The sequence below is a fragment of the Egretta garzetta genome, unplaced genomic scaffold, assembly GCF_000687185.1.
Source record: "Egretta garzetta isolate BGI_Z169 unplaced genomic scaffold, ASM68718v1 scaffold27, whole genome shotgun sequence".
Classification (NCBI taxonomy): Eukaryota; Metazoa; Chordata; class Aves; order Pelecaniformes; family Ardeidae; genus Egretta; species Egretta garzetta.
In genome coordinates this window covers 1,872,597-1,889,196 of record NW_009260400.1, presented here as the reverse complement: position 1 = coordinate 1,889,196, position 16,600 = coordinate 1,872,597, and the positions used below count along the sequence as shown (strand labels likewise).

At 47.5% G+C, this 16,600-nt stretch overlaps 1 protein-coding gene across 2 annotated transcripts in view; it reads left to right on the top strand.

The window, feature by feature from the left end:
- LOC118452748 (hydrocephalus-inducing protein homolog) overlaps positions 1–16,600 on the top strand; it is a 137,217-nt gene that overhangs the window by 30,130 nt on the left and 90,487 nt on the right. For both annotated transcript variants that reach the window (XM_035898720.1, XM_035898721.1), the window contains exons 7-8: positions 6,642–6,841; positions 14,393–14,517. In XM_035898720.1, coding sequence (XP_035754613.1) covers positions 6,642–6,841; positions 14,393–14,517 — 325 coding nt within the window. The remainder of the gene's footprint in view (positions 1–6,641; positions 6,842–14,392; positions 14,518–16,600) is intronic.

Genomic DNA, 16,600 nt, shown 5'->3' with positions numbered 1-16,600 from the left:
TTAGGCTGAAGGCGCTTACATGTTTCAGACTTTTTATCCTTCAGTGCTGGAACGTTTAATGTGATGTCTGTTGGCTTCAGGGGTGAGAGTGAGTCTGTAGTGGGGCGGCCTCTCAAGGTGTTGGTTTCTATTATCTGGCCCTTGCTGCATAATTATGGGTTTGCCCCACTAATTATAAATACAAAAGTCTGTTTAAAAGTGACCTGTTATTTGGAGGACCCAAAGTGAGGCTGATCAGAGTGAGGACCACCACCTTTGAAAACTGGAGTCGCCTTGATGTATATCATGTTGTAGGCAGTAGTGAGACAGCGGGACGTTATCTCTACAGTTGTTGCTTTTTTTTTGCACACTGGTTATAGCCCCCATGCTGCTGGGAGCTCTGCTCCAGGCTATGGTCAGGTAGTTTGTAGCTAGTCCCCTCTTGGCATCGCGTGGCGCTGTTTGCTGCTGCAGCAGGGACTGACTGTGCTTTCTCGAGCTTTCAGGAGGGAAGGTGCATGTGGAACAGTCAGAAAATGGCAGGGAGGGCTGTTAAGCTGTTTAGCCGTCTCTCAATAGTAGGGGTTTAATTATTATGGAAAATACTAGAGGAACAAATAGATCCAGAGAGCACTCTTCTTTCCCATCTGGCGGCCGCTTCCCTGCCTCACCCTGGACCGGAGTGAAGATGATGCTTTTTCATACCCTCTGTTTTCAAGCCTTGCAGCTGTGCCATCCCTGAGGACACTCGCCTGCCTACAATCCAGCTGTGAGCCTAGGGGAGAGGGAGCACTGTGCACGTGGCAGGGAGCCAGCCGGGCACAGGCGCACCGAGCTCTGGATGGCCTTAACTCAGCAGGAGGTCAGTGCTGCAGATGACAGAGACACCCCTGCCTGAAAGAGCACATGTAGGGATAAACGGGCAGGTACGGTCTGCAGGCAGACACGTTACCCCAGAGCCTGTGGGCAGTAACACTGGTGTGGTGGTGTCTTCGTGGACGTTGTTGTGGTTGCTCTGTCCTCTGGTGCCTGTTCCATGCTGAGCATGCAATGCTTTTTGCTTAGAACATCGGTGCTGGGGCCCTGGCAAGTCTGATCCTCAGTGCTGTGATGTGAAGGGTGAACACTGCTATCTGGAGGCTCGTTAATGCAGAAGGATTTAGTACGTGGCATGGAAGGGAACTTTCTCCCTTTGCGGGGAGACAGGCAGGCTGATGCTTTCCACCATCATGCTGCTACCTCTCAGCATGACTTTGTTGAAGAGACAAGGTTAGGGGATAGCTTTGAGCCAGCAGATGTTTCTGCACCAGGCCAGAGGTCCAAGATCTCTTTGGGCAATAGCTGTTTTCTATTTTTTTTGCTGCTTAAATTTAGTTTAGTGCTTTGTCCTACCCTCAAACAACGTGGATACAGAAAATGAAAGAGGAAATGCCCTGTAGTCCCTTCTTCCCTATGCTTGTGGAATAATCTGTTCCTCTGGAGGGACTGAGAAATTATTTAACATCATTAATATTTAGGGTAAAAATGATGTTGGCCTAGGGCAGTTCTCCAAACTAGCCAAGTGACACAGGAGCTTAATCTCACGGAGCTAGGCTTTGCAAAGTACACTGGTGCCTCTGAAATGTGATTTATTAGTATCAATTAGTGTTCATTTTTGGGGTGGAAGACATAAATTGGTGCCCATGAAAGGCAAAGTGCTGCTCTTCAAATTTAGAGAGGCAGCAGAGCAACACATGAATGTCACTGTGAATGGAAGTAGGGTGAGATAACCCCTGAGAGGTGGGGTATGCCCAATACTTTTTCCCTTGTCTTGCCTTTGAACTGGTGAGTGTATGGCATAGGGAGCTCTGCACAGCTTCAGCAATGCCCTGGCAGTTTCTGCCGAACTGGGTTTCGTGCTCCTTGCAGGGGTTGTGCAGGGCATCAGGAGAGGGATACGGGCCGCTCTGGGAGGAGTGTGCAGGGATTTGTACAAAATGATGCTGCTGCATAAATCAAACGCTTGGTCTCATACTTCACGGAGTGTGGGTCAGTGAAGTACCAGAGTGCTGTAGCTCAGCTGGAAATGCATCCGCAGCGTGGTCAGGAGGTGCACAGCACCTTGAAAACCCTTTAGCGAAGAGGCAGGCTTTGGGAAATGGTTCTGTAAAGCCCCCTGCGTTGGTCTTGCAGTGCCGTGCACGCAGGATAACCTGCCTTTTGGGTGTGGAAGGCTTACAAGCGCTCCATTTGAACAACCTCTGCTGCTCCACGATCCACAGGGTTTGAGGATAACCCAATGAACTGGGATGCAGGTACGGGTTGGAAAGGTCTCCTGATGTGGAGTTGGTTTATTAATTATCTTGCTTTGAATCCGTTCTTTCCCTGGGGTAAGTCTGACTTCAGCGAAGTCCCTCCTGATTCCAGAGAGTAAAATTGTGGCTAAGCCCTAAATAAAAGGATCCTGCGAGTCGTTCGTGGCTGAAATGCTGTGTTGCCATCGAGCCCTTTCTGGAAAAATGAGCCATTTCCTACTGTCCCGTGGTCATTTGGGAATGTGCCACATGATTGGACTGTCAGAAAGCAAAGAAATAGCTGACATGTCTCTTTGTTTATTGGCACTTGCATTATAAATGTGAAATGCTAATTTTTCTGCTGGGCAGCATTTCCAATTAGTTACTCTTGCTGCTTCTGATTTACACATTTGTTTTACGGTGCTGGTTGTACGGTGTGGGTGTTCTCGTGCCATCCTGTGTTCCCGGCTGTCCTTGCATTATCGTCTGACAGTCTCTGCCTAATTGGAAACCATCGTGGAACTGACTGGCAAATAAACAACAGGCAGAAATGCTGATGTTTATGTGTCCTCCAGACTTATTAACAGATTATCTTCAAGGAAGAAGGAAGCAAGAAGCCTATAAAAACACAGCACGGCTGATTCTGGTTTGTCCTCTTGCTCTTTTCACTACAGCAATACAATATTTTCAGGCAATACAAGCTCAGTCTGTAAGGTTTGCAAAATTCATTACTGATGCGCAGTGGAGACTGAATTAATGCTCATTGATTAATATGGAATATGACAGGACGATGAGTTATTGCATTACTGAAATTAACTCCAATGTTTTGTAGCACATGGAAGCTATTCCAAGTATACTTTTAAGACGACTCCTGGGAGGAGGAGGAAGGGGACAGAAGATCAAGGCAAATGGCCCATGGCAAAATTAACTCAGAGCAAAGGGACTGATCCGAAAGCATCCTGTGGATTAGCAGCTGAGGGCGGCAGAGGAGGGGGTGCCCCTGCTCACGTGAAGCTGCCTCCAGCCTCCCTCCTCTCTTTCAACAGCCTTTATTTTCCAGCCTTTCTGGTATCATGGTTTCAGCAGGGAGCTTTCCCTGTTTGACTTACTACTGACGTTAACCTCATGCTACAGGGATCTCTTCTTTGCCGTTGCCTGCTGCAAGACATTCACTGAAGTATTTAGGATCGGTTATACAGTAAAGCTGACATCCAAGTTTGCGGGTGTACCAGGCACTTAAGGTTGATATCACTAAGGCTGACAGCAGTTAATGTTATCCTGAGTCTGGAAAGAGCCTGAAATGACGCCTTTTGATACTAGCAGTTGCTTTCATTTCAGCAGGTGCCGATTCGAATGCCAGTGGTGATGCTTTGCAGGCCGGAGCTTGTAACTTATTGCTTATCAAAGGGGGATAAGAGAAGAGGAACCGTCCTACAATGAACTGTATTTTCGATGAAATTGTATGAAGGATGAAGTTGTATTTTCATGAAAATGTGTAGCCTGAAGCTGCATTTAAACACAACAATCTTTAAAGTGTAGAAGCGATGCAACCCCTCTCTCCCGGGCGTGTTTATTCAGAAACCTGGCTTTAAGCAGCCCACTACAGGTTTGCAGTGGCAAAGTAAAACAAGATTTTAAACTGGTTTCAACTGTACCCCTAGATTGCGAGTAAATGCATAGCAGAGTTGGCAACACCAGGCGGTGCTGCGGTAGAGAATTGCAGCCTTTATCTTCCCCCAGGGGGAGGTGATTTGGCTTTCAAAAGTTTAAGGGACCCTGGGTTCACGGCAGCGTGAGCAGCCAGCTTCTGCCTAGCACCCCTCTTTTCCTTGGGTTTCCCCCCTGTTTGGCCTGACTCAGCATTCTGCTTTGATGCAAGGTCCCACTTCGGGGTCCTGGAGCGTGGTTGAAGGGGTCAGCACAGGCTGTCAAGCCCTGTACAGGATGCAGCGTCCCAGGGCGTCCCTGGAGAAGGGGCTCAGCACACGTGTGTGAATGGCAAGAGGCAGCTTTCTCCAACAAAGGTGCTGGTTGTCCCTGTGAGGCCAAATCCTTGTGGCTTTAGCCTTGCCTTCATGTATCTGGAGGAGCCCCTTTCCCCATGCGTTGCTGTGCAGGCGGTCCCAGTGCCCCTCACCGGCAGCGGCGCTGGGAATGCTGCCTGTGCCTGCTTTTGGGGGGGGATTTATTCCTTGGGCTCTTAGATTGCTGTTGATCCATTCGTTCCTCAGCAATGACAATGACTTGAAAATTATTTCCTTTTACTTCCCTCAAATACCTCCAATTGTTGAAGCTTCTTTTTTCGTTATCCCCCTGCTGATCTGAACTCCTTGCATCCTCTTCTGTCTACCTGGCACCTGGAAGGGAGAGATAAGTAAATACGGCACGCCGAGACTTAATAAGGCGCGCAGCTTTCAACTGGGTTTACAATGCCTCTGTTACAGTAGTGTGGCCAAAATAACCAACAAAAAAAAAGTAAATAGCATTCTTCATTTGCTAATGCAGTTTCTGAGGATCTAAACACTCCAGGATGTGAAGTGCCCAGATAATAGGCGCTTTAAATTCACATGGGCTGTCCATAGCTTTTATTTTAGAGGGTTTAGGCTGCAAGATTGAGTACAAAATTGCTAATTCAGAAAGACTTGCTGAAGATGAAACTCTCTCCTGAAATGTGATATTCAATTCGGTAGGTCGTTCGCTGCGGTTCCCTTCTTGGTATTTTACCTTCCAAATAGGAGAAGCAAAAGCCCTTCTGCAATTTCCAGTGTGAATATTTGAGATGACTAGAAAAAAAAAAGATCCTTCTTTATTCTTTTTGCATCTTGGATGTGATGGCATCTGTTAACTGCAACCTTCAACCCTAGCTGAGCAGGCGGTTGGTAGGCACTGGGTGTTAGTTGTTGTGTTACTGCAATAGCGGGGTCCCTGTGCCTCGTCTGGCTGCCTTGGCTCCCTTCCAGGCTTGGAGAGGATGAGTATGGGAGCAGGAAATCCCAAATGCAGAGGCATCTGAATCTGTTCTGGTTAAGGGAGTTTGCCGCTGCATGCAATTCCTAAATCAAATTGTCTGCTTGCTGCTTCAACAATTATAAAAAAATATCAAATGAGTTAAAAGCACCAAGGAAAAAAAGATTGGGACAGCAAGTGAGTGATAAGAGGCAGAGCTTTTATCAACTTGTCAATAAGAGCTGCTGGAGGTAATGGCTCCCGGCCCTCCTGCAACACTTTTACCGCTGATTTTAGTTGGGGCAAGGCAATCCTTCCAGCACAGTGATGCCATGCCGTACGTCTGGAGATCGATCTGCTCAACTCTACAGTAAAATGATTTTGGTGGCTTGATTTGCCTTCCTACTGCTAAATGCCAGACAGCTTGGGGGGACTGTCTGGCTCTCTTTTCTGAGCAAGCCAATGACAGGGAATAGCTCAGTTGAGTTAGGGATGTCTGAGCATCTCCCATTTGCAGGTCCTGATACTGCCCGGCTCAGGTAGGCATGCTACCAAGGCACCGAGTCGCTTATGCTAGAGACCTTACAAGAGAGATGTGATTAAAGCATCAACCATGCCAGAATATGCATCAGGGAGAAAGCAAAGCCAGCGCCTGCATCCCCTGAGGCTAGGATGAGCTGTAAAGGGAAAATTGAGATTAAACACGGGAAGAACTCTCTTTAAGTCTAGGGTAGAGCTGGGATCGGCTGCTGAGGGCAGGGGGGGAGTTGTTAGTGCTTTTAAGTACTTGTCAAACATCTCTCAAGATGAGTTTGGGTATAGAGCTGAGCCAGTTCCGGGGTGCTGAGATGGATCTGATAGCTTTTTAAGGGTGTCCCTATAATGCTATGGGGAATGGGTGAGAAATACGCGTGTACCCTATGCTCACCTGACATTGAAACAATTATCGTGTCCAGCTTAAGTATTTTCCCAAAGACTTGACTGTTGCTTGTGCACATGGCGAAGTCCTTTTGAAAATGTACCTGAGCATCCCCTGCCAAGCTTCCACGAGGTCGCTGCATTGCTGGGATCAGAGTTAGTGCTGTGGCACAGCCAGGTTCTCAGTGGTGCCTTTAATAGTTTGCAGTGGTGATCGAAGCAGGTGGTTCTTACTGCTGTAATCCCTTCCACAAAATTACTCTCTTTTGGTGCCGCAGAATCAAAGTATCACATAATTTTGTCAGGTTCTGCCAGCTTGCCATGTAAGCAGGTGAATCAATGAGGTTGTTCCTCCTTTGCAAGTTAACAGCCCTAAGTTGTGCTACCAGAATGAAAGGTCATTAAAGTAAAAAGTACTATTCTGTTATTGAACACTATGGTTCGAGTTGTAGAAAACAGCAGGGTGTGTTCTGCCATGGGGACGGTACCAAATGCACTGTGTTGAGATCATTTCTTTCCCCTCAGGATTACTTTCACCAGGTCACCTGCATCACAGAAAGGGAAAAATTTATTGTGCCGATCCGAGCTATAGGTGCCCGAGCGATCCTGGACTTCCCTGACCAGCTGAACTTCTCCATCTGTCCGGTCAAGTACAGCACCCAGAAGACTCTGCTGGTTCGCAACGTCGGTAATCGGGAGGCCCGCTACTGCATCAGCACTCAGAGGTAAAGGAGCTCATCTTTTTTGCGCAAAACGCTGTTGTGTGATAACACAGTTGGTAATCAGTAACAAAACAAGAGCATCTGAGCTGCTGTAATGCAGCCATAGCTGGAAATGGGCAGGACAGGTGGGCTTTGCAGTTGCTTAACAGTGTTTTAGGCACGATGCAACCTTTGATAAAATTCTGCAAGCTGCAGCGAGGTTTTATGCCGCAATGGTGTCTCCAACACAGCATCTTGCAATACCAATTGAAGATGAAATGGTCTCAAGTTGCACCAGGGGAGGTTTAGATTGGATATTAGGAAAAAATTTCTTCACTGAAGGGGTTATCAGGCAGTGGAATGGGCTGCCCAGGGAAGGGGTCGAGTCCCCATCCCTGGAAGGATTTAAAAGCCAGACAAACGAGGTGCTTAGGAACATGGTTTGGTGGTGGACAGGTACGGTTGGGCTTGATGATCTTAAAGGTCTTTTCCAACCAAACAATTCTATAATTCAATTCTGTTGGTTTGAAAGAGCGAATATAGGAAGGCAACTTGACTGCCCTCGGGCTGTATAGGACACTGCGTGGCAGATGACAGCTCTAGGAGCTCAGTTCAGGTAAACCAAATGCAGTCTTAGGGAATAGCTGGCTATGAGCTGGTGAAAGGGATATTGAAGAATTTATCAGCACTTGTGTCTCTATTAGCAAGTGCGATTGGAGATTGTAGATCCAAGCAAATTGGTATCGAGGCCCTGACAATAACACTGCATGATCCAGGAATTTTGTTTTGCAGTAGGTTTGGTCTGGTACTTGGTGCCAGGGACCACATATTCTTAAGCGGAGATGAGCAGACACTGGCTTCAAAACTTCACTACAGCCCCAAACCAGAATGCTAACGAGGGCCCAGGCAAATGATGCAGCAAATATCTGGTGCATGGGTTGGGGGCATTTTCTTCTAGAGCTCTCTCTCCCAGATTTCCTGGAGGGTGCTAGAATGTTAGTAGCTAGCTCGCAACCTCCTGGTAGTAAGAACTTTCTGAAAGGGTTACGTACCACTATCAGCCAAATACACTCATTCTCTGGGGGGCCAGGAGGGCATGGTATTCTTACGGCACCCTAGTCAAAAGCCTAGTCAAATGCATTGCGTTGCAGACAGCCTGTACTGCTCCTTTTGGTCACGGAAGACAGTTACTGGTTTTCCAGTTAGCTTAATTGGAGGGGGTAATGCCTTTTTGACACCACATCTGCCAGGAAACCAGTTTGGTTGGCTGGTAATTAGTTGAGAGTTGCTTGGTCCCTGCGGTCTTGGTGTGGGAGCTGAGGTCAGGAATGCAGCAAAGAGCCGCTGTCTGACTTGGTGCCCCGGAGTTGCCTCATTTTCTTACCCGGGAAAACAGGGGTCAAGCAAAGACTTTTTACTTTTCTCCTGTGAAATGTGAGGGTCCAAGAGGAGCTTCCACTGAAGCCTGGCAAAACTATTTAAGCAGGCTGCTGCTTTTCACTGTGGAACGTATGTAGGCAGGAACTTGTAAATCACTGTACAGTTTCCCTCTGGGATTTCCAGATCTAGTTGTCACCACCAAAATAAATACCCAGTAAAGTCTAGCATCTTGCTGCAATGTACTTACCAGCTATTCAGTTGAGTGCTGCAGTGTGTGTTGAATCCTGCTCGATAGGGATTTTAAGAGTTTCTGAGCTTCAGCAATTAAATATTTCAGTCCTGATTTGCAATAAAGAAATGGAAAGCACCACAAAAGCTTTATTTCAAACTGCACCAAAAAAAGTAGGATTCTGAATAACTGGATTGCATGTGTGCAGAGATCAAAAGCTGATACGATTTCCCTTGTCAGCTGAGGGCATCAGTCATCTCTTCCATTTCATTATGAACTTTTGAAAGCCAGTTTGAAATTTCAAACAGATGATTTAAATCTTTGAATATAAGCAGCATTTTATTCTAATTAAGTCACCCCCGCTTTCATTCAGATTTCTTTTTAAATACTCTGAAGTTCCTGTGTTTCTGCTCTCTTTTCTTTTTTTTTTTTTTTTTTTTTTTGCTTTAAGCGTTCTTCAAAATGTCATAATTAATTCTTCACTGGGAACTTTCTTAAAGGTTGAGTTCCTCTAATGCCTGTCTCTATGCCATCTGCCTTATGTATGTGCACAGATATATAGGAAACAGGAGAAATTTGGGGGATATGTGAAATGGAGTTGGGCTGATTTAGAAGACAAAATCATAGAATAACTTTGGAAGGGACCTCTGGAGATCATCTGAGCAAAAGTCTTAAATCGAGACTAGCGTCAAAGTTTGATCAGGTTTGCAGGTAACACAGCTTGCTACTCCAGGCCTTTCTGTGTTGAGCTTTGAATGTTTTCAAGGTTCTCTTGCTTCTCTGGGTCCCTGTTCTAGAGTTCAACCACCCTCATGGTGACTTTTTTTCCTAGTATCTACTCAGATTTTCCATTACTGCAACTTGTGTTCATTTTCCCTTATCCTATCACTGCACATTTCGAAGAAGAGCCTAGCCCCATCTTCTCTACAGCTTTCCTTTATGTAGACAGCACTAAGAACACTCTTCATGGTTCCTTCTCCAGGCTGTACAAACCCATTTATCTCCCTTTGTGTCTTGTGCTCCAGCCCCTAAGATCCTCTTCTGTAGAAATACTTTCTATCCCATCAATGCCCAGCCTGTCCTGCCAGGGGTTATTCCACCCCAAATACAGGATTTTGCATTTTCCATCCCCAAACTGCATGAAGTTCACATCAGCCAATTTCTCCAGCCTCTTGTGGTCCCTCTGAATAGCAGCCCAGCCCTCCAGCATGATGGCTACTCCAGTTTGGTATCATCCACCAAATTTTGAGCGTTCCCTCCTGTTGACCAGGTCAGGATGTCCACTTGCATCCCAAGACCTGAAAGACCATGTTCCTCCCTATGTGATAAGGCCACGATGTGCGAGGAGCGGTTATTCCAGCCGGTGCTGGGGCCCATGCTGTGTGACACATTGTCTCTGCATTGCACCAACTCTTTTCTTGCTGTCTAAGCGCCTCTGGAACTGCTATTGTATCTGCCAACTTTCACATTAATGGCTGAGTCTCTAGATAGCGGCAATCAGTGGTTGGTTCCTTGCTCATTGTGCTATGAGAAGTTGTTGGTACGCCTACCACTGAGCTCCCAGGTGAGCCCTGTGGTTCTAGCAGAAAAGAATTGGCCTCCCAGCTGGTGTGGCAAGTTGGCTGGAGAATCGGACTGCTCCATGGGCTTGGTAGGTCATTAGCTGGTGATTGTCTTGGAATAGATATATTTACAGAGGCTTTCACAGGAGAGGCCATTTTCCTACTGATGTGAGGGGATTGATTTCCCTGCCATAGAGGCTCTAGCAAAGGCTGCATCGTTATTAAGGCAGAGGTAGTGAAGATTTAGTTTAATGCCACTAATTCTCTTGAATAACTTTCAGAATATCTTGTTGATTAATTATTATCAACGAACACTTAAAACTGTGCTTTGGAAATGAGTGAGTTATGTTTCCAGTTCTGGAGAGCTTAAAATGTAGAAACCAATGGATGTCATCTATCTGGACTTCTGCTGGCCAGCAGGTCGAGGGAGGTGATTCTGCCCCTCTACTCAGCTCTGGTGAGACCTCACCTGGAGTACTGCGTCCAGCTCTGGAGCCCTCAGCACAAGAAGGACATGGAACTGTTGGAACGGGTCCAGAGGAGGGCTACAAAAATGATCCGAGGGCTGGAGCACCTCTCCTATGAGGACAGGCTGAGAGAGTTGGGCTTGTTCAGTCTGGAGAAAAGGAGGCTACGGGGAGACCTGATTGCGGCCTTCCAGTACCTAAAGGGGGCCTATAGGAAAGATGGGGAACGTCTTTTTCATAGGGCCAGCTGTGTCAGGACAAGGGGAAATGGTTTTAAACTAGAACAGGGTAGGTTCAGGCTAGAGGTAAGGAAGAAATTTTTTACAATGAGAGTGGTAAAACACTGGAACAGGTTGCCCAGAGAGGTAGTGGAGGCCCCATCCCTGGAAACATTCAAGGCCAGGTTGGATGGGGCTCTGAGCAATCTGATCTAGTTAGCAGTGTCCCTGCTCACTGCAGGGGGGTTGGACTAGATGACCACTAGTGGTCCCTTCCAACCCTAAACATTCTATGATTCTATGATTCTATATGAGATGCAGTAATCGAGAGTTATGGCATGAGTGTTAGGGGAAAGGAGTGCCAGCCTTACAGACCGAAATTCGGGACTGTTTCAGTTTATTATTTAAGCAGCTGAAGTTGAACGTGTGCTTAACTTTTGCTGAGTAAGGATGCGATGTCATGTTGAAACCAGTCTTAATATCACACGTGTGTTATGTACAAGCACACGCATGCGTGTGAGAGAAGGGAGGAGGATTAGTGGAGTAGAAGGGAATGAGATCTAAGGTTATAGACCCATCAGCTGTCCTCTACGCCCTTTATTCTCTGCCAGCATGATTGAAACGTCTGTCTTGGCTGCTGCAACTCTTGTTTTCTGGCCTGAGCAAATTCAGGCTCTTGCCCATTTGCAACTCAGCTGCAGATGCCGCCATTTTCTAATCCAATGCGCTGCTTGTAACACTTCTTTTTGCCTCCTTTCTCTGGGTTCCCTTCTCTGTGGCATCAAGCATAACCTGTCTGCTTTCACCTTCAGTGCCAGCTTCATTTCCTGGACTGCTTTTCACTTGGCTATTGCAGTGTGTCAGGGATGTCTCCTTAGCATCTCTTCTTATCTGTGGGCTGCAGGGAAGAGCTTAGTGATGCTGGCTGAAATTCAGAGGAGTTAAGTTAAACTGTGGAGCTTGCATCTTTGGGTCTTGGAGGACCAGATCTATGTGAGGGATAATGAGCTCCTGCTGTAGCAGTAACAAGAGTTGTCTTGCATGGGTTGGAATGTAGGTGATGCAGTGTCTGATTTGTGCTTGGTTTCTCAGTTCTAAGAACAGAGTCCTGAACTCGGTTGGATCCTCTTCTTCTGATAATTTGAATATGAATCCATAAGATGAATTGAATATGAATCCATACTATGCCATAAGAATGGCAGGGGTTGGCAGGGCCCTCCAGAGATCCCCCTGCCCAACCCGCCTGCTCAAGCAGGCTCACCCAGAGCAGGGTGCACAGGACATCGTCCAGGAGGGCTTTGAATATCTCCAGAGAAGGAGACTCCACAGCCCCCCTGGGCAGCCTGGGCCAGTGCTCGGTCACCCTCAAAGTCAAGAAGTTCTTCCTCCCGTTCAACTGGAACCTCTTCTGCTTCAGTTTGTGCCCATTGCCCTTTGTCCTGGTGCTGGGCACCACTGAGAAGAGTCTGGCTCCGTCCTCGTGACACCCACCCTTCAGATATTTGTACGTGTTGATGAGATCCCCTCTCAGCCTTCTCTTCTCCAGGCTGAACAAGCCCAGCTCCCTCAGCCTTTCCTTGTAGGGGAGATGTTCCAGTCCCCTCATCATCTCTGTAGCCCTCCTCGGGACTCTCTCCAGTAGTTCCTTACCCTTCTTGAGCTGGGGAGCCCAGAACTGGACTTGGTGCTCCAGATGGGGTCTCAGTGGGAAGAGCAGAGCAGGGGGGAGAACCTCCCTCACCCTGCTGGCCACACTCCTCTGAACGCGCCCCAGGATGCCATTGGCCTTCTTGGCAACAAGGGCACCCTGCTGGCTCACGGGCAGCTTGTCATCCACCAGGACTCCCAGGTCCCTCTTGGCAGAGCTGCTTTCCAGCAGGTCAGCCCCCAGCTTGTGCTGGTGCATGGGGTTCAACCTCCCCAGGGGCAGCACCCGACACTTGCCCTTGAAGATAGCTTCTTTCCCAGCCCATCCCCTGAAGTCACTCCCGGGAGTGTTTTTCTCCTCCCATCCATCTGAGGGCAGGAGTACGTAGACATGAGGAAGGAGTAGAAAGGTGGTGGGATGGGAGGTAGTGTTGAAGTGAAGCCCCTTCCCTAACTAGCAGTTTCTCTGTTCTGGCAACGTTTCTGGCAGAAAAAAAATAGGGGGGGAAAAAAAGTATATCTGTGCCTTTCCCACAGCAGGCCGTGATCCCACCCAAGCACCAGCAGAGACCTGCAGCAGTCCTGTCATGACCATCCAAGCAGATGCAAGACCACGCAGAGCAATCCAGCTCTGAGGCTGTGGTGCCTTGCCTTTCCTCCTCTCTCAAAAGCCTCAAGTCCAGCACGTAAACGCTGCAGGCCCAATGCTTCTCCATTTGAGTCAGCAGCAATGTTTTCACCAGTTATAATGGGAACAGGTCAGGCCCCTAATTGCAGCAGTATCTCCTTAATGAGCAGAAACTCCAGCAATTTCATCAGCTGACGCTACTTAGATGAACAAAGTTCAGATTGCGCGTGGCTCTGGCTGTTCTCGTTATTTTTTGTGTATGCATTGTGTTCTCTAATCAGGGTAAAACTCTCCAGAACATGTTTTTAAGGTGACAAATTGACCACCAGCAAAGCACTAAAACTCATAACTTTTGTTTTCTAAGTGGGGCTGTACGAGAGCCACAAAGCCCAGCTGCCATTGCGCAGAAGCACGTTTCATCCGCCTGTTCTCTAGGCACTAAAGCACTGAGTTTTGTGTCTGTCAGCCAATAGCTGTTCACCTGGTGAGACATTGTTAAATTGCTGGTATTAAATCTAAAGTACACCAACACATTTTCTTAATTATTTCCAACAGGTTGCACATACTTGGTCTGGTGGGCCAAGCAAACAGTTACCAAGCTTGGATTACAACCCCGAGTTCCAGATTGTGTTGCTTGTGAACGCAGAGAAAACCTCCTGTTAAAGTTGCCTTGATACGTTACCGTTAATGGCACTTCGTTCAGCTAGGGTTGTAATCGTTCAGACTGTAGATGGGATATGCCTTTTGCATCTCGTTTCCATACTGTGGTAGCACTCTTAATCTGCATTTGCACTCATTCAGATTTTTCTGGTTGTTCCTTTTCTTCTTAGAGCAGCTTTCATTGAGGTGCTGATAAAATGTGCCCTTTCTTAGTCTAAACCAGGATGTTTTCAAGGTAAAAAATGAATTCTTCAAATTAAACCCTAAATAATTCTCTGGTCTTCAAGAAAGACTTTTATTCTTCCTGTCCGATTTTTAGGCTGTAATCTCATTGTAACAGATATTGCCTTGGTACTTGCATCTCTTGAGGTGAGGTTTTGCGGGTAGACAAGGTGGAGGTGAGGTTTTGTGGGTAAAGGCAGATTCCTGAGGAAGTCAGTGTCAAGTTGTGCGTGCAAAATAGCTCTTACCATCTCCGTGCTCCTCAAAAACCATCCTCTGGTTGTATTTCTTGCAGTCGGGCTCATCAGCCTCACTGCAGAGAACTGGATGCAGCATATGGGGGAGATGAATTCATTTTATACCCTCGGATCTTCTGAGGACTGGATCTCTTCAGAAGTGAGAGTCCGTAGCTCTGTTTCTGATGCTGCATTGTTGTGGTTTCCTTCTACCAACTGTGGTTTGGTGGCTCCTTGCTTGCACAAGTGAGCTGAAGTGAACGAGGCTTCCAAAGGAATATAGTCCCCAGATCTCCCACAATTGTCCTGATGTCTCTGTGTTGCAGCCCTTTCTCTGTCGATCCCTCCATTGGGACTCTTGGGATTGGTGACACCATGCAAGTAACAGTGGAGTTTCACCCGCTGAAGACTGGAGATCATTGCAGATCCCTGATGGTTCACTATGATACAGGTAAGTGCTGGGCACTGCGTGGTGCACGCTCTCTGCGTCCTTGAAAGTAGAGCCCTTTGCAATAGAATAATCATAGAATCATAAAACCGTTTGGGTTGGAAAAGCCCTTCAAGATCACCAAGCCCAGCCGTTCCCCTAACCCTGCCACCCCACCACTAAACCCTGGCCCTAAGCACCTCCTCTGCCCAGCTTTTAAATCCCCCCAGGGATGGGGACTTGACCCCTTCCCTGGGCAGCCCCTTCCAGGGCCTGACAGCCCTTGCGGGGAAGGAATTTTTCCCCATGTCCAACCTAAACCTGCCCTGGCACAACTTGAGGCCATTTCCCCTTGTCCCATTGCCTGTTACCTGGGCAAAACCCTTTTCTTTCAAAGCCTCTATGTGTTTCAGGGCTTAGAAATGAGCAGATAAGGGACTAAAGCTGAGTCTGCCCTTGTTCTGTACATCCTGTGTGTTGGCCCATCTCTGGGGACCCTGGTGTCAGCAAGGGGTTCTCCCCCCAGCACCCCCTGCATGACTGTCATCTACCATCATTCCCCATTGTCCCAGCAACCTTAATTTTCTCTCCAGGGGTACCTCCTCAATCCCAGCTTTACCTCCAATAAAAGTGAAAAATAGCTAGCGATTAGGGATTGTTAAAGTAGATCTCAGCAAAGAGGAATGAGATTCTTCTTTTAATCCCATTTTGCTGGGAGTTGCTGAGTGGAAGAAGGAGAAATATTGATTCTCCATTGCAATGTGTGCATGAATGTGTGAAGTTTTATTCCTAGCCGCGTTTGAAGTGTAACGTGGGAAATGCATGTCTCTATCAGACTCTCTCCAGTGCCCGCTGTCCCTTACTCTGTCCCATCACAAGTGGGGTCCCTCAGGGATTAATATTGGGCCCAATATTATTTAATGTCTTCATAAGTGGTCTGGATGGTGGGATCAAGTGTAGCCTGATGAAGTTTGCAGATGACACCAAATTGAATGGGGAAGTAGACACTCCAGAAGGGAGGGCAGCCCTGCAGGAAGATCTGGAGAGGCTGGAAGAGTGGGCTAACAAGAAGCTTATGAAGTTCAATATGGATGAGTGTAAGGTCTTGCACCTGCAAAAAATATTCCAGGAATGCAGCAAAGCCTGGGATCCACCTGGCTGGAAAGCAGCTCTGTGGGGGTCCTGGTGTACAGAAAGCTCAATGTGAGCAAGCAGCGCACTGCTGCGGCCAAGAAGGCCAACAGGATGCTGGGTTGCATCAACAAGGGCATCACCATCAGAGATAAAGAAGTCATCATCCCACTCTTCTCAGCACTTGTCAGGCCCCACCTGGAATCCTGTTTACAGTTCTGGTACCTGCTGTACAAAAAAGATGTGGACAGGCTGGAGGGGGTCCAGAGCAGGGCCACCAAGGTGATCCAAGGGCTGGGAAGCCTCTCTTAGCCATATGAAGATGGGCTGAGAGAGCTGGGTTTGTTCAGCCTTGAGAAAAGGAAGCTTCGAGGGCATCTCATCACCATCTACCAGTATCAAAGGGGTGGCTACAAGGAAGATGAGACTCCCTTTTCACAAGGAGTCCCATGGAGAGGACAAGGGGGAATGGACACATGTTGCTCTTGGGGAGATTCCAGCGGGACATGAGAGGGAAATTTTTCCCCACGAGAACAGTCACTTATTGGAATAATCTCACCAGGGGAGGGGGTTGACTCTGCCACCTTGGACACTTTCAAGGCTCAGCTGGGCAGGGTGCTGGGCCATCTTGTCTAGACTGTGCTGTTGCCTAGAAAGGTTGGACCAGATGATCCTTGAGGTCTCTTCCAGCCTAGGATTCTATGATTCTATGATATGTGCTGCTCTGTTGTCTTACCACAGACCGTTTTTTCCATGCTGCCCTCTACCCATCTACATCCCACACTTCACCACACCAGGCCTCAAGTAGCCAGGATTGAGGGCTCTTGGGATTTGGCAGAAAGTGCTCACTGTCTCCCGAGAGAGGTATAAAATTTATAGTAGAGTATGAGAAACCAAGGTCAGCCCACAGAAATACTATCAGCTTTATAAATCACTTTACTCTTAAAGTGGAGAGAACTCAAGAAAAAGGTGCGAT